Source organism: Aulonocara stuartgranti (assembly GCF_965226115.1).
Source record: "Aulonocara stuartgranti genome assembly, chromosome: 20".
Taxonomy (NCBI): Eukaryota; Metazoa; Chordata; class Actinopteri; order Cichliformes; family Cichlidae; genus Aulonocara; species Aulonocara stuartgranti.
In genome coordinates, this window is record NC_138956.1 from 27,230,108 (window position 1) to 27,248,107 (window position 18,000).

Sequence of the window (18,000 nt, forward strand, 5' to 3'; positions counted from 1 at the left end):
TCTCCTGTGCATAAAGAAGTCCAGACGCTTTTCTTTGCAAGCTCCTTTGACTACGATGACCTGGATGACTGAGAACCTTCACAGACGTGTGACTTAACTGTAATAACTGATGTAATATGAGTTTTTTAGCTGACAAATTGATGAATGGATGCTTGCTTACTTCTCTCACTGGCTGCTCTGACAGTCATAGAGGTACTTCTCTATACTGTCCAGCAGAGGGCTTCATTTGTTTTGATTGAGCTTCACCCCATTGAGTTCAAGTCATATCTCATAGCAACCCCAACGTATACCATGATAACTACAGTAATCGTGATTGTTTAACCTAAACTGACTTATTCGATTAATAAATTAATCAGTGTAAAATAGTTTATTCCTCTTCTTGTTCTTTTGGCTGCTCCTTTTGCCTGCATTTCACCCTATCTCTACCGTCCTTAGGCAACACCCACACATCTTTGTGGTCTTACTCTTTTCTTCGAGCCTGGAACTCCACATCCTGCATCCTATATCCACTCTTTCTAATCAGGAAATGTCCAAGCCTTCTCCAACTTTGTCTCCGAACAGCTCAACCTGAGCTGTCCCTCTGACATATTCATCATGTCCAACCCCATTCCCTTCTCACCCCCACCTCCATCTCTTCTTCCTGCCTTGTTGTCAGTGCCACTATCTTCAAACCTACACCAAAGCAGGTCTCACTAACATACTATAAACCTTCTCTTTCACTCTTGCTGCAAACCTTCTGTCACAAATCACCCCTAGTCTTGTCTCCACCCACTCCACCCTGCCTGCACTCTCTTCTTCACCTCTCCTGTGCACTGTGTATTAGTTTGGGTGGTTGTATTTAAACTCCTTCACTTTCACTACCTCTGATCCTTGCATCATTACTGTTACACCCACCTTTATCTCATTAGCACAAGTATTCTATCTTGTTTGAATTTCATTCCTCTTTTTTCCAGAGCATACCTCCACCTCTCCAGGCTCTCCTCCACCTGCTCCTTACTCTCGCTACAGATCACAATGTTGTCTGTGAACATTATAGCAGTGTCTCACTGTCCCCATACGTGTGCTGCACCATCCTCACGTATTTCTCAGCCAGTTCTGACTCCCTCATTCAGTACCACAGCCCCTCTCTCAGCACCCTATCTTATGTTTTGTCTACATCCACAAAGGTGGTGCAGCTCCTTCTGACTTTCTCTGTACTTCCCCATCAGCACTCTCAAAGCAAGCATTGTACCTGTGGAGCTCTTTCTCAGAATGAAACCATACTGCTGCTCACTGATCACCTTCTTAACCTAGCTTCAGCAACTCTTTACCATTTCTTCATGTTGTGGCTCATCAGCTCTGTAGTTACTACAGCTCTGCACATCACCCTTATTCTTGAAAATCTGTCTCATCACACGTCTTCTCATGCACTCCGGCATCCTCTCACACTCCAAGATTGTGTTAAACAATGTGGTCAACAAGTGCACTGCCCTCTCTCCTAAACATCTCCTCTATACGTATGTCAGCTGAACAACTAATGTAGTCACTGCAAATAAAGCAGTTTGGCAAAATAATTGATTAATGTGTCTGACTAGTGACTCCAATATATTATTAATGGGTCTCTAATGTTAGCTACAGTTTATTTGTTGCACTATTGAAAACCATTAAGAGAATTTCACTTTGACTCTTTTAAGTTGACCCACTGAGCAGTGACTCATTCAGAAAGATGTGGGGGATGTGACATCGTGTTTAATTTGAAGCTTACTGAACATACATATAACAAACAGGGCCCAATGGAAAATCAGTAACACTAGAATACTATATGATGTGTTTTATCTGCTTTATCAGCTACAAATGAGTTTACACGAATGTCTTTAAAGTGATGCTCCCATGCAGCTGCTTTTTGCCGACTGGCTTTGCACTGTGGTCCATTTTGTGAGCATTTCTGACTTTGCTGGGTTTTGGTTGTCTTTCTACTTTAGTCAGTTTAGGGATTTGTGATGCGAGTTCACCAACGTGCATGGAAAGCTCTCAGGTTTAACAAAATACCCGTTACAATGCAACAGGCAGCAAAACTAAATTCTTTTAAAGTTGCCTCAAGTGCTGGGCCAGCTGAGGATGTGGTTTATGTTGCAGTTGAATTGTAACACCAATGTAGAGGATATGCTGGTCTCTGTCCTTTTATATAACAAATGTTTTCAATCCCTTGCACCAACCTCCAAACCTATGGGAACAGAGCCTTCAGTATGCTTTGCAGCACCTCATCACTTCACCAAAGCCTTTAATTTCTAGCCTTTCTGTTAATTTATATACTTTTGTTTATTTGGACTCTTTTTTTTTAAAGCTATAAAGAGTTATTATTATTAAACTTTATTGTTAAAGTCAAAGCTGGTGGCAAAGTCAAAGTCATTATTATTATAGTCATTGTTGTGAACAAAGGAAGACTATACAGCAGCCTGACGAAAAGAAATTAGCTTTTACCTCACCTGTACTTAATAAACTGTCATTTGAGTGGTCACCCGGCAAATTTAAATATTTGTCCACTCAGCTTCAAAGCTCGCCACTCTCACAGCACAGATAACTGCCCGCTCAGTGAAATCCATAAATTGCAGGCTATGTAAACTGAGATTTGCGTAATTACAGCTAGAAGGTCACGTGGACTAAAACACGTCTAACTGTAGTGGGTGTTTAATATGTTTGAATGGAGCTTTAAGAGCAGATTCATATTTATTGTGCGTCTTTATTAACCTTTTGCCACGCACCCGTTTGGCTCTATCTCTTTAAGAGCGGCTAGCCCACCTGGGAGGGGAGAGGAGAGGGGGGGGTGGACAGGTGTGATGTGTTGTAACCGTTACCGTGCACGGTTAACGGTGCTGTGACCCTTTCAAAACCTCAAACACGGACCCCCCACCTGTGTAGATAGGATGGGATGGGGTGATGGTGTTGCTGGGTGAGGAAGGGGGCGTAGGGGGTCAAAGTCAGTACGGGATACGTGAGTCACTTCATACTCTGTGCTCGGCGGAGCTCGAGCTCTCACGCCAATTCCACCGTCAGTGACGTCGGCGTCACGTGTCTGCCTCTTCCCTCGGTACGTCCGTCGTATTTTCCTCCCCTTTCACTGCCTGCTGTAACACAGAGCCACTCGAAATAAACAAGCGCAAAAAAATAAGAGAGGGGCCGTTGTTGTTGTGAGAGGGAGGGGGGACCGGTCCGGCTCCAGTCACGTTTATTATTATCAGCGGCCGATTGTCAGAGGGGTCCTTACACCTATAAGTTACCATCAGAGAAGCCCAAAGCCGACCCCGTCCGTGTCTGGCTCCACTGAACCCGCACCAGTGTAAACTTTTTAATACCTGCGATGCATACGCTGAGCTCCGACAAAGCGAGGTGAGTGTGCTTCACTGATACGCATTTACTCAAGTGTTCACCTTTCCTAAACTTGTGCGCGAGCTGTCTTACCTTTACGGGCTTGTGGCTCAGCGGCGCTGGCCAGCTGCATGTCGCCTGCTTAAAATGGCGACAGCCAACCTGGGGGGGTGGTAGAGAGAGTAGTTTTTTTAAAAGCTTGGAGGGGGGCACGGCTTACCTTTTTTCCTCTCTCTCCGGTATGAATTGGTCGTAGTGTTCAAACCTATAATGCAGACAAGCCCTTTAAGTTGGGGCTCACTCCGCCTAACTTGAGCGGAAGATGAACACGCATCATTTTTCGGAAATATCTGACGCTGCTGCGCTCAGGGACCGAAACATTGCAGCGCAGACTCTTATTGTACCTCCCATTTTCGCGGAATATCGCCGATTAATCACCAAATTAGCGCCAATTAGATGTTGTCAGGGTGCACTGTAGCCCCCACCCGCTTACCCGGAAAAAATCCTGTAATATGTCCTGTAAACAATGCGCTGAATTTCCAAAATTTCTTCCAATCCGTCAATCCGTGCTATGAATGAAGTTTGGGAGTCATTTTTAAAAGTCCCAGTCACTTCCATCATATATCTACCATCTATTTAAATTTTTTTTTAAATTTAGCTTGAAAAATCTGTGTGTGGACCTTGGTTTTAAATGAAAATCACACCTTTTTCTTTTCTTCCACCAGCTGAGTTTGTTGTTGTTGTTCTCTAGCAGCCACTTGTCTTATTTGTTATTTCACTGTTGTCATGAGTGAGTTTGACTGCAGGGATTAGAGCAAAGATTTCCCACACCGCTAATTTGTGTCTGATGTCCACGTGAGTCCCAGGCACGGACACTTAGCTTAATCCAGCTCACCTTTTTACACTTTTAGAAACGGGCCAGGTTTTCCACACTGCTGCTCAGATCACACGTGGATCAGCTGTGAGGGGAGCTGTAGGTGATGATTAGTATTGTTATTGTTGTTACTATCTTGCTGTATTTCTTTGTGCTGGTGTGCTGATGGCTGTAGATTTCAGTCAATAGTACACTCTACCCCCCTCCTCTTCTGCCATCATCATCACTACCACCTCCACCTCCTGGGCCCTGTTTCCCTCCCTCCTTTCTCCTCCCTTTCTCTTCCTCAGATTTAGGTTAGTAGCTGACACAGGTTGAGTGGCTTTGTGTGGAAGGATTAATCAGTACGTCGCTTATTTAAAATCCATGGTGCCTTTGCATATTTTAGACAACTTTTTAAATGCTTTACTGGCAACCCTTGTTAAGTATTAAATGTTGTGCTGATGATTTAATAAAGCTGAACAATTCTTGGAGGGTGTCAGTCTGTAGGTAATGACTTCCCATCACATCTGTGCCTGCAGACCCATGTAAGACAGTTTATTTACAGATCTCTACCAAGTATGGCCACACAAAAAAAATCAAAAACAGGAGTCATCTGCTACTGAAGAGCCTTTTCACGTTGTTGGGGAAGAGCAGAGTAAGCCACTCGCACAGCCACAGCATTCAGGTCTGGGTCAGCAGCGGCAGCAGCCTCTTGGCTCTGCTTGGCTGGTTAACAGCTTGTGATGTCAGCCATTTTAGGTTGGACAGCACAGAGGCATGGTGCTCCGCCATTTTTCTCTCCCTCCCCTCTCAGCAACCCAATTTTAACGCATGCACCGGCAGCGGCCACAGCAATGCGGCCGTGCACAACCCACACAGCCACACGCTCCCTTGACCTGAGACTCAGGATCACATGAAAATGACACTGCGCTGTCACTGAGGCTCAGAGGCGCTCTGATTGTTGCCTGCATTGTGTGCGAGCCGAAGAGGGAGTGGAAAGAAGTTGGGCTGCAGAGAACCTGTGAGCATTTCTAGTGGTGGGTTGTTCGAGAGCAGGGGTGTATGAGCGAACAAGACCCTGAAAATGATTGATGAGAGAAGGTTAGCAGCTTAAGTCGTTTTTTGTTTGTTTGTTTTGAGGCAGAACAAAACAGCGTAGGATTTTTATTTTTTTTTTGAGGGTGGGCTTGGGGAAAACGCACAGGGGCGAGAGGTTGTCATCTCCTGAAAGGATAGCATCTGGCAGATAGGCCAGGCCTGTTTATGCGCTCATGGCTGCATTGCCTACAGTGACTACAGGAGCCCTGCGTGACTTTAGGGCCCTGTAGGCTGAAACACAGGAGCCCCCAGAGCAGTAGCCCGGGCAGATGCCTGAACCAAGACTCACAGACACTGAGTTAACAGGAAGAGACGCCATCAGCTTTGGAGAGTAGTGTGCCTTGGCGACGGCGACCACACCTACCAGGGAGACATGAACACTGCGTGAGGGAGGCACTGAAATAGGAGCAGGGCAGGGACTCTCCAAATACCACTGACAGGGGCGTGTGGAACAAACAAGCCCCACTAGAGCCAGAGACTGGATGGCATAGGAGACGTGTGCGTGTTTACCCACATGCGTGTACTTCAGAGAAATGAGCTGGTAGGAGAGAGAAAGAGGGGGTAGGAGGTGGTTGCCATGGGGACAGTAACACACCAGTGGCGCTGCCGACCTGTCTCCCTGGGCCAAACTTGCTCTGAGAGGAGGAAGTGGAGGGAGGGGAAGCAGAGGGTGCAGAGGCTGTTGGAGAAAGGGAGGGGGAGTGAGGGTGAAGAAGACGAGGAAGAGCGAGGAAACTAGGAGAAAGCTGCCTGTGCTGTACACCTTTTCGTCATCCTACTGGGAGAACATTTGTTACACGCACACATCAGTGTTACACCTGCATTCTCAGCGAGGTGACGAGATGACTAGTTTAGTTTGTGTGAAGCTATACAAAGGTGTGCGTGCGAGAGAGAGCTATTATTGGTCTGTGCTCAGAGGATCCATCCCCAGCCTAGAGGAGAGTCAGGCCACCGGATGAAAGGAGGTCACGCCTTGCTGAGCCAATGATGACATTAAGAATAATACAGGTTATGAACCGTGAGGTCAAAAATAATGTCTTTGTGTGTCACTGGGAGAGCTCTCTGACTCTCACACACAGGAAAAATTGCAGCCTGACTACCTCGATAAACAAGCCTCACACAGAGGCATTTAGCCAGCCTCCCCCACACGCCACACATACACACACTCACCAAGAGCTCACACGCACCCCACTCCTACCCCCCACCCCCTTTACTCTCAATCTCACAGGAAACCAACACATGCAAATGCTGACACACACATATAACAGACACGAACCCACGGTCCCCTGCATGGTCAGTCAACGCATGTGCGGCATTCAAATGAAAAGTTTTCAGCTGATGCGTGAGTCAACAGAGAGCTCATCTGATCCTGGCATGAGCTGCCCATTTCGACTCGCCAATTATAGCTCGGGCTTGTGCTGTTTTGATGCTCACCTGTGTGCGGCTGTATGTGTGTGTGAAAGAGAGTGAGAGAGGCCTCTGCGTCTCTGCTGGTTGCTTTCGCATTCGCTGAGGCCCAGGGCTTATCTGGAGTTGTGTTCGCACAGATGTGGTTTTTGATTTTTCACAGGCCCATCACAGTGTGATGTGTAAAGTTGGTAGTTGCTGTCTGTCAGTCAGTGTTTGCAGCTTTTGATCAGTCGTGGAAATAGGATTACATACTTAGCAGCTCTGACATTGTGTTTTGCTGGGTGTCTTAGTGTTAGTGATTATTTTGCACATGCCTGCTGACTGCCCGGGTGTGCACGCCACATGCAGGCGCTGAAGCAGGACTCCAGGTTATGTCCGCTGGCTGAATGTTCTGGGCTTTTGCAGTGCAGCAGGGAGGGAGGAGAGGGAAGGACTGTGATTATAGTTTGGAGCTAGAAGGGGGCTTTGAAGCGCGGGGGAAGGCAGGGTTGGGCAGGCTAGTTGGAGGGGGGTATCGGGTAGGAAAATTCCTCACTGAAACACCTCAGTGCTTCCTCAACGATAGTTAACAACTCTCCTCACCCCATACCGACTCGCCCATCCCCCACCGTCCTTTCCCATTCGCTGTCCCTCTCCTCTCGCCTGCCATCCGCACCCAGCAGAACCACGTGATTGATGGTTGAGACTGCCCACCCATAAGCCTTTGTGTCGGTCATGTGACCAGCCAGCCTTGGCAGAGTGGTGCCCCCTGATGCAGAACCCAATGGCAGGGGGAGTCGAAGGGGTGCACAACAGCCCAAGTTGGTGCACGCGGGGTGGGGGACAAGGGGCATCACGTTCCTTCCACAGTAGCAAACTTAATTTGCCTGTTAACCCCTCACATTCAGATCCAAAGAGAGGGGAGCAGTCTTACTGTTCAAAAAAATAAAATACAATAAACAAAGAAGATACTATTTGTTTTGAGTCCAGCAATGTTTTCAGAGACTGCTCAGAAAACATTTTACTATTAGCAGTACTAAGGCAGACAGCAGATGATGGGAACTTTAACTTGCTTTTGCCGCCTCTGTCTGGGTTGTCATAGGCTTCTGAGTGCAGGAGAGTCAACTCTGCATACCTGTGCTCGGTCACAGTTGGAGCCCTCGTCCTGCAATAGTTAACTGGGTTTTGAATTAGTGTACTGTGATCTTTTCTATGGCAAATCGAAGATCTGCTAATGTGTCTGTGGGCACTTTAGAAAGAGGACATTCATCATTAGCGGATTTGTCGAATGGAGACATCGAGCTTGCTGCTCACCTTGTCATAAGTGAACAGCCTCGTGCACAATGAGGCTAAGCATCTGAAGGTATACCACCCCCTCACCCCCCAGCCAAGTTTAATATGAGCATGGAGTTGTTCTGCTTGCATGCACGAAAGGGTTTAAGCTTTTGAGCGCTGAAATGTGAAAACTGGATGTGTTTGTGAAGTATCTGGGGTGGACTGGGTGAGATTTTAAGCATTTTCCTGTTGTGTTTCTCTAAGCCGCTGAACTTTGTTGAGCTTTTGCTGCTCTGCGCATGAGGTGTCATGTCAGGGCAGAGTGACTGGGAGAGTAATTGCCCTAGAGCTGTCCTCTAGTACTGCATCACTACCTCTCTGTGCAAAGGAAGGAAGGAGAGGGAAAAGACGAAGCTTTTTTTTTCTTAATGGAGACAAAGAATCTAAGAGGTGTTGTGAAGGTTTTAAGATTTGAATTCTTATATAGGTGTGATTCCTGTCTGTACAGTGTGTACCATTGTTAGGATGGAGCCATTTTTCCGCAGAACATCTGTTCATCTGAACTGCTCAACTGCCCAGATGTTACGTGCACTATATTGCTGTAGGAATTTAAATAAAGATATTCAGTTAAACTACAGAGGCCCTGTATTAAAAAAAAAAAACCCAGAATGTGCCCTCTCTGTTGGGGGTGTGTCTGAAAGAGGGGAAGTGAGACCGAGTTGTGTGGGGGGAGGGGAAAGAAGGGGGTAGGACAGGAGCTCTCTCTACAAGCCATCAGTGAAGATGCAGAGTGAGCTTGTGTGTAGGCCTTCATAAGAGAGACAGCCCTGGGTTTCTCTGATCAGAGGTTTTGAGCAGCAAGATCTGTGGATTTTAAAGCGCTCGAGCTCAATCTTTCCACGAGGTGTCCTTTATTACCTGTGCTGTTGACATTTTACCTGGAAACGGTGTCAGCAATGATGTGTTTTCCTCTGCTGAGATGGACCTGGGTTTTGCTGCGCTGAGTAAGATATTTCATTTGCTCTCAGTCGCCCAACTCATTTGCACTTAAAATGTAAATTTTCTCTCTTTTGTGTGTTTGTAACTCACCAAACCACTTGACTAAACTGTTGGCTGGTGATTGACAAACTAATCAGTGTTTCACTCTCTTTTTGCAGGATTTCCCGAAAAACTCAAGTGATAACCACAAGTGGACCCACGGACAAGACCCGCCACCCCCCTTCCCCCATGCCTGGTCTATAGTCAACGAGAAACCCATATTCTTTTTCACACCTCACTCTCAGCCATTTGACCACTCCTCCCACCCCCAGCCCCATTTTTTTTTTCACACCATGGCCAGCAAAAGGAAGTCGTCCACTCCCTGTATGATACCTAGCAAGATTATTCGCCCCTTAGAGGAGGTTGAGCAGGACTCTCCTGCTCTCCGTCAGCCAAGGGTTTCTGGCAGTGACACACAGAGCCCCTTAGACCCTGGAGAGTCTTCCAAACCAGAGGCGGGGGATGCAGTCAAAGATGGTGCAGGCAGTTACACATGTAAGCCTTGTAATTTCGAAACGCATGACCTTAACTTATTTTTGGATCACGTCTACTCCGGGCACCCAGACTTCCGTGCTGACCCCAGCTTCTTTTGTGTCAGCTGTGGGGTTTCAGCACCCAAGTTTGAGGGCCTAGCATTGCACAACGCCAGGGTTCACCCCAGCACATTGAACACCACTCTGCGGCTGAGAAAGAGAGACAGGAGGCTGGTGGTGGAGCAACATCTGGTGGCTGGGCCAGAGAGCGGGAAGGACAGTGAGATTTCTATCACTAAAACCCCAATTATGCGGATGCTGAAGGGCAGATCGGAGCCTAAACGGATTGTGGTGTCTCACCCAGTCTCCGATGAGGCGTCCTCAGACCCACACACTATCTCTGCATCTAGAGAGACTGAGAGAAAAGAAACTGCCTCAGTAACAGTCGCCCATGTTCCTACGATTGTCCACAATGGAACAACTAAGGTCACACTTCCTTCAGCAATCCAGATAGTGAATGGCTCAGGAGCATTACCCATGTTAAAGACACCAATCACACAGGTAAATGTCAGTTTTTATTTCTCCTGGGTTTTTCTTTAGATGAAACATGTTTTTTAAAAAAAAAATAATTTTTTTATTGGAGTCACTTGTTCTGATTCTTGAATGTTTTTTTTTTCCAGGTGGTTTCAGTAGTTCAAAACAGAAACCTTCATCATTCTGCGCCAGTCACCGCCTCCTCAAATATTTCCTCCAGTTCCTCAACTTCCTCCTCAGAAAATCTCCCAAAGGTAATTCTTTCTATCCAAATCTTATGAATTTTAAAATGTAAAATCAGTGGCTGATATTCAACCTTTCTCTCTCAGGTAATGATTCCTTTGAGCAGCATCCCTACCTACAGTGCCTCCATGGATTCCTCTTCCTTCCTGAAGACCTCCTTCAGCAAATTTCCGTACCCCACGAAAGCTGAGCTCTGCTACCTGACTGTGGTCACAAAGTTCCCAGAAGAGCAGATCAAGATCTGGTTCACAGCCCAGAGACTGAAGCAAGGCATCAGCTGGTCTCCTGAAGAGATAGAGGAGGCCAGGAGGAAGATGTTCAACACCATAATTCAAACGGCACCTTCCAACTCTCACAACCAGCCACAGAGTCACCACAGCCCAGCCCAGCAAACCATCACAGTCCTGCCTGCATCGCTTGGGGCCACAGGGATCCCTCACATCCTGCAGGGGTCTCTCGTCGGCCAAGGAGGGGTAATCGTCACACAGCCGGTCATGGCAAACGGTATCCAGGTTAACAGTACTCCTGTTGCCCTAGCTGTCACACCTAAGCCCCAGGCAGCAGCGCGGCCTATGATGCAGGCCCGACCTGCAGCGGCCCTGGTGGCAGACAAAGGCGTGAGCATGGTGGTGGGGTCAGTGGGAAGCAGCACAGGAACGAATATCATTAGCAGCTGTAATAGTAGTAGGAGTGGGGGAGGGGGCACTAGCAGTGCTCTTAGCAGCAGTCAAACTAGCGTGATCAACCTCAGCTTGGGAAGCAGTAGTCATAGTAATGCTAAGGCGAGCAGTGTCAATGGTAAAGACAGCAGCGGTAATGTTGACTCCAGCGATAAGGGCAACGGTGATGCAACTGGGCATGTAAATGCCAAGAACACAGATGTCAGCAATGCCAACAACACCAGCGTGCTGCAGAGTGACAACAAAGTAACCACAGAAAGCAAAAACATCACAGACATCAAAACCGTCAATGGCAACAGTTTACCGAAGAGCAAAGATGCTAATGGGAGCAGCAGCAAAAATAGTGAGACAAGCGCAGATGACGTCGACCCCTCTGCCAGTGACTCCCCACCCATGAAGATGGAGGAGGCTTCTTCCCCTGCCTCCAAGTCTTCTTCCCCATCCCCTGCATCTGCTTCGAGCAGCACGCTGGGATCCAGGACGCCCGTCAACCCCTTCCTGGATCCCAGCTTTTACAAAGGCAAAAAGTCTCAGGAGCAGCTCAATGCCCTAAAGGACAGTTTTCAGGTGTGCCAGTTTCCCGACCAGGAGGAGGTGGACCGGCTCATTGCGTTGACGGGGCTCACAGTGCGAGAAGTTCGCAAGTGGTTTAGTGACCGGCGCTACCACTTTCGCAACCTGAAAGGTACACGTGCCGGCTCAGGACCGCAGACTAAACCCGCCACCACACCCGGAACGGGCAGCAGTCCGAGTACGCCAGGAACAAGCGCCGCTGGCAGTGCCAACCCCATCGATCTGTCAGAAAGTAGCAACAACTCTGGTGCGAAAACTCCCCAACACAGCGCTGCACCCCTGAGCCCATCTGCATCATCACAGACACCCACCTCTCCCACCACACCTTCCCGCCGACTCCCCAGGCCACCGTCACCTGATTTCACAGCCATCCGCTACAAGGAGAGAGAACCCCACCAGGTGAGGCCTTACTACGCAAGCTTCCTGTGTAATATAAGTGTAATAAGCTTAGCAGGTGGCCAGGTTTCCTCACTGTTTTTTGTCGTGATTACTCAGTTCTGTGGATTTCCACATCAAAGTCTGTTTATAAATGCAGGGGAGATCAGCTTTCTATTTGTAAGAGTTTACTTTTGTGGCTCCAGATGGAGCTGCACAAAATTAGATAAATAGTGTGTCTCCGGGGGTGTAGACTTCATCTACATTAGCTGCTACTACCACAACAATCTTGAATGTGCAAGTGAAATGTAAACAGTAAAGTTCAAACCTAAAAGAGGATATGTTTTATTTTCTTTCCATGCACAGCTTATAAGATGAATAAGTGAATTAGTTTTTGGTCTTGGAAGGCTTGAAAAATTGTAAAATGAGGTATTCAGAGTTTTGTTTTGTTTTTTAAACTACAAAGATGATGTCTTTAAATATCTCACTCTGTCTGAACTGTTACAGATGCTAGTTTTATTTTTAACTTGAATAACAAAATCATTAATCAAATATCTCACACATGCCAGTTCTTTGTCTTCATTGAAAAAAAGACGATACTAATAATTAACTTGCGTTTATTATGTTAGGTTAAAGCCCTAGAGGGCAGCTTTTCCCAGAACTCAGACCCATCAGGCGAGGAAGTGGATAGACTGCGGTCTGAGACCAAGATGACCAGAAGAGAAATCCACGGCTGGTTTGCTGAGAGGAGGAAGAGAGTGGCAGCTGAGAAAAAGAAAGAGGAGGCTGAGCGGGCAATGCGAGAGGAGGAGGAGGGTGAGGATATCGGGGTTGATGGAGAAGAGAGGCAGAGAGATGAAAGTTCAGGGGAACCAAAAGTCAACCCTATTAAAATAAATCTGAAGATGCTGAAGGTGACAGAGGCCAATGGGAAAACTGAGAGCGAAGGGCTGGATAGTACGGCCGCATCCTCCCTGGGTCCTGCCTCATCTGCCACCCCCAAAACATCGCAGACCTCCACGCCAACACCCAAACCAGCTCACTCCCCCAAACCCACAGGCGTCCGAGGTAAGAAGACAGCGGACCAGCTGCATCTGCTGAAACAAGTTTACGCTCGGACCCAGTGGCCCAGCGCCACTCAGTACGATGAACTCATCTCAAGCACTGGGCTGCCCAGGCCTGAAGTGGTGCGCTGGTTCGGAGATTGCCGTTATGTGCAGAAGAATGGGCAGCTGAAGTGGCTGGAGTCGTACCAGAACATGGCTCTGGAGGAAGACCTACAGAAGGGGAACGTGCACGTCCTCCAGGCTCACCTTGACGTCCACGGAAGGCTGGAAGACTCACAGGTATCAACAGCACCAAACATTTTTTTTATAGCTCAGTAGCTGAGAAACACAGGAACCTGAGAATCAAACGATTTCTCTGTACTATTGCTTTTATAAAAGCTGACAGCATACCCTCTAATTATACAGGCATGTCACTCCTGAAAGTCACACTAGGCTTTTAGAGTTCCACTTTCAAAATGCTTCTGTTGCATTAGATAGATATTTTGGGGATTTTAGGTGTAAATAACTGAAACCTCATATGTGATAGAAAAACCCTGACTCACTTCCTGTTATATCAATGTTAGGGGCATTCGCTATTTTAGCAAATCATCTCCTCTGGTTGGTGTGTGTGGTTTACTCATGATTAAAGTGTTATTTTCCCATCAATTCTTTCAGTGTTGACCTGCGAAGGCAAAAGTATTGCTTTATATATTTTAATTTACATGTTTTTCTGGCAACACACTTCAAACAAAATTAACCCCACTCATTTTTCTATACACTCCTGTATATAATCCAGGAAGTGGATATGGGATTATGTGCTTGATTGGAGATGTTGTGAGGTCATAAGGAAGGTTTTGGGTTGCAAACAGTGAAAATGTTGGATGCATTCAAGGGTCTGTTGGAATTTGATTGGTAGAACTGGGGTCATACCTCAGGAGGGTTCGAGCTTGTGCTTTTTAGAAGAAAAAAACATGTTGGCTAATTGATGCTTTTGTTTATTTGTTTCGTGGTCATTTTACTTTTACATGAAGTAAAATGCATTTATTCCAAACCAAGAAAAGGAAATGCAGGATACAACGGTATCATGTGATGTAATTCTGGATACAGTTCACCAACAAAGCAGTGTGTAGATTATATCTTATTTTATAAGTAAATATATGTAAATGTCTCTGAAGCCACTCTGACACATGCATTCCTTTCTATTAATCTGTCAGTGTGTCACCTAGTAGCATTTGCAAATCGATTTCAATCCACGTACGTTTTAGTGAACAACTAATCCAGCCTGTTTCTAAATTGCAATAAAAATTTATTTATTCATTCATTTTTTTAATGCATTCTTCATGTCCTGTCTGGACAGGAGTGAGACCTCTCGATCTCTCTCAGAACTCGTTCTTGGTGTCAGGAGGAACTAAAACAAAGTCATAGCTACAAGTGCACCAATTTTTTATTTTTTATTTTTTTATTTTTGCACATGTGGCTAAAATTTGATCGTGTTGCTCTCTCCATCTCTGTAAGTAGCTTTAAAGAGCTTTGACAAAAAAGTGAAAGAGATGAAAAAAATGGCATTGTGTGAACAGAAGCAAGCAGTGCTACTTGAAGAGTTTCATTATTACAACATAACATTTTTGTTCAAATTTACACTTGTGTTCACGAGTCACGTAAACTGAGCTGCAGGCTCCTGTGAACATCAGGATCTTTGATGAACATTTTCAAATTGCAAAAAATCTTCAAATTTGATCCTTTTTTTTTTTTTTTGGCCTTAATATAATTGTTGCCATTTAGCATCAGCATCTGTCTTCAGATTTTCATTGATTCCTAAATAAATATGAACTAAATATGTACATGTATATGCAACTATGATATAAAAATGATATTAAAACTTTAGAGTTCATTGAAAATCAAATAAGACGTTTTAGACTAGTGTAAGATGTAATATTATTGCAATATATTGAGGGTATTTTCAATAACATGTCATTAAAGGAAAACTGTCTAAATTCTAAAAAGAACTGGGTTGCAAACAGGTATGAGTATGAAAAGGTGAAATGTGTCATCTAAGTGTCCACTTTGCACCTCAAATAACCGTGAACCTTCCTCTTGATTCCCCTTCTGTATGCACAGTTGCAGGAACTTGCTCAGAGTAGCAGTTTGACAACAGACTTGGTGCGACACTGGTTTACCACTAAGGCGTCTTTGCAACAAACTGCCGCCGCCAGTGCCGCTGCTCATACAACAGGAACGCGACCGGTTGCACCGGGTGTGGCTGCAGAGCCACCTACAACAGGATCCTCCCCTCCGGAGTCGCAGGCAGGAGGTGGGATGGAGGAGAAAACGGAGGCATCGGTGTGCAGTGTCGCATCAGAAGCAGAGGACGCAAACGCTGACGAGACTGTGAATGCTACTAAAGGTAATCTTCATCAGCGTGAGCGTAAGCTCTCCCTGCAGGGTCTGACCAAATATCCTGATTTGAGCAATTAAACACCTAAAGAAAAGCTGCAGAACTTCTAAAAGCAGAAGCAGAAGGTGTTTCATTATGAAAATATTATTTGCGCCTCCGTAACAATTAATTTTATTCGTGGCAGGGTTTAGGTGTTAAAAGGTGATAATTAAACACCTAAATGTTTATGATCGTCACTCAGGTGATACAGAAGCGCTAAGATAGAATATACAAACACACACATTCATCATAATTATGAGTAATGAGGCATGCTGTGGCAGGTTTGTGTTTCAAACCAGTGCGTGTGTAACTCCAGCACACTGTGTAGCAATGAAGGAAATTCAGACGTGTTTTCTGGAGCGTGTTGTCAGGGTGACAGATTTTTAATTTCTTTTTCCGCTTTTTTTTTTTTTTATTCTTTCTTCTTCTTTTTTTAATTGCAACAGGAACTGATTGAAGAGGCCTTTTTGTGCGAGGATGGAGTTGACATCGCAGGTGGTCTTTGTTCCGGGAGCCTGACTAAAAGACGGCAGATGCGTTTGTAACAAGATCACTGGAAGGAAATGGATCTTGGAGCCACCTCCACCCACCCCTCCTTACTCCCCCCCCACCCATCTCTCCCTCTCTCTGTCTCTCCTTACCGCTTACACCCCTCGAGGTGGGCATGACACCCCACATCCCCCAAACCGCCTACATGAGATGGACGCTATAGCAGCCCCCCCGCCCCCGCCAAAATCCACCCACCCAGCCGCCCACTCCCTTCTCTCCTTCTCCAGTTTTGTCTAGATCTCCACTACAACTCTCCACTATTCTCCCCTCCGCCATTTTCCCTTCAGGAGAAAGTAGACACTGAGGTGCAGGAGTGGAGGTGGCAGTGTAGGCGTTCAGGCTGACAGCGTTTTGCTGCCATGTTTTTTCCAACTGCCTGCTGTGATGGGGGTAAAGGAAGGGGTGGGAAGGAAAAAAAGAGAGGGGTGGATGTGTGGAAGCAGAAGAAGAGGGAGAAAAAAGTGTGTTTGAGACTGCAAACTTGGCAGATGTTGATCAGGTGGGGGTTGGGTTTGGACTCTTATCGACTAAGCTGAGACACGATTCAGTGAAGCGTTGAGACTGTTCATTGTTTGTTTTTTTTGGGGTACGAAAAACTGCAGTTTTGCTGCAGGGTGCTTGCCTAGGCCTTAATCGTAAATCAAATCAACCTTATTTTCCCATTGTGCTGTCTTCATGCTGCTTTTTTTTTTCCTGCATCACAAACTCTGACTTCATGCTTGCAGTTTATTTTAGAAATGTGCTAGCTGCCCTGTTCACAGCAACAAATGTGAAAAGCAGCACTGACGCTCATTCAACCCGAGGTTATTTTGGAACATGTTTTTGTTCACACTTTTCGTATCTGTACATACTTTTCATTTAACATGAAATTGCTCAGCGTGGGACGACATCGGGGATTGTTTCATCCAAAGAGGGCAAGCACCCTTTAGGGTCTAAAACAAACAAACAAACAAACAAAAAAGTGACACAGTATATTAGACTACATGACATACGGTTTGTGTTGTAGCATCAAGTGCTTCTTTACCTATCGGATATGTACGTATATTTGTTTTTATGAGACTTTGTTATGAAATAAATCACACTGTAAACAAACTGTGAACTACCAGAGTTCCATAGGCTTGATGTATAATTTTTACAGATGGCATTTCAGAATAAAAGCAATGTCAGAAAGCTGTGGCTCAGTGTGTCTGTTCATAAGTAAAGTTTTCTACATGGCTGACAGCACTGAGGCAAATTAAGAGGACTAAACCTCAAATAAGAACACTGAGGCCTTATGATGAAAGATTTACCTCATAAGTAATTTTAAGTCCCTGTCGAGCTAGCTTTGTTGCAAACACTCAGCCACTTTTTTTAGGTACTGTTGTAATTGCTCATTAACACAAATCTTTAATCAGTCAATGTAAACATGGTCAAGATGACATGCTTGGGTTCAAACTGACTTTAAGTGACTTTAAAAGTAGTGTGTTGTATGGGCTAGTTTAGGGGTGTCCAACTCCAGTCCTCAAGAGCTACTGTCCTGCAGCTTTTAGATGCATCCCTACTCCAACACAGTTGAATCAAATGGTTGGATTACCTCTTCAGCATGCCATCACGTTTGGCAAAGGCCCGATAAACAATCCATTTATTTGATTCAGGTGTGTCTTAGTAGGGATGCATCTAAAAGCTCCAGGACCGTAGCTCTTGAGGACTGGAGTTGCCCATATGGAAAAGAAATAGTAAAAACTTATATGTGATTACTCCTGAAAGTGGCCACTTTCAGGAGTAAATCATATAAGGATTACATGATTTACTCCTGAAAGTGGCCACTTTCTCATTACTTTCATACATTGTTTTAGTAAGTATCCAAAACATACAACTTTCATTATATAATTTTTCAAGGGATCTTATATGTGTTTTCACTCTTGTATGCTTTTCATACAAGTTTCACACAAGACAGATACAAACTTTATAAGATTTATATATATCTTTTCCATATGGGTGGACACCCGCTGGCTAGTCTGAGTATATGAAAAACTGCTGATTTACTGTGATTTTTTTTTCTTTCTCCGTACAACCATGTCTAGGGTCAGAAAAAGAATATCCAGAGCAGCAG

The 18,000-nt window shown here is 45.5% G+C and overlaps 1 protein-coding gene across 2 annotated transcripts; it reads left to right on the forward strand.

The window, feature by feature from the left end:
• Window positions 1-2,777: 2,777 nt before the first annotated feature.
• On the forward strand, window positions 2,778-17,078 carry zhx3b (zinc fingers and homeoboxes 3b). Of its 2 annotated transcripts, none has more exons than XM_082517492.1 (7): window positions 2,778-3,366; window positions 9,121-10,035; window positions 10,155-10,262; window positions 10,338-11,903; window positions 12,509-13,225; window positions 15,044-15,329; window positions 15,806-17,078. In XM_082517492.1, exons 2-7 carry the CDS (start codon window positions 9,295-9,297, stop codon window positions 15,814-15,816), a joined length of 3,429 nt encoding a protein of 1,142 aa, XP_082373618.1. In that variant the 5' UTR covers window positions 2,778-3,366; window positions 9,121-9,294; the 3' UTR covers window positions 15,817-17,078. The 2 variants fall into 2 exon arrangements, with proteins under 2 accessions (XP_082373618.1, XP_082373619.1); XM_082517493.1 differs by having other exon boundaries at window positions 2,956-3,067.
• The last annotated feature ends 922 nt before the right edge of the window (window positions 17,079-18,000 follow it).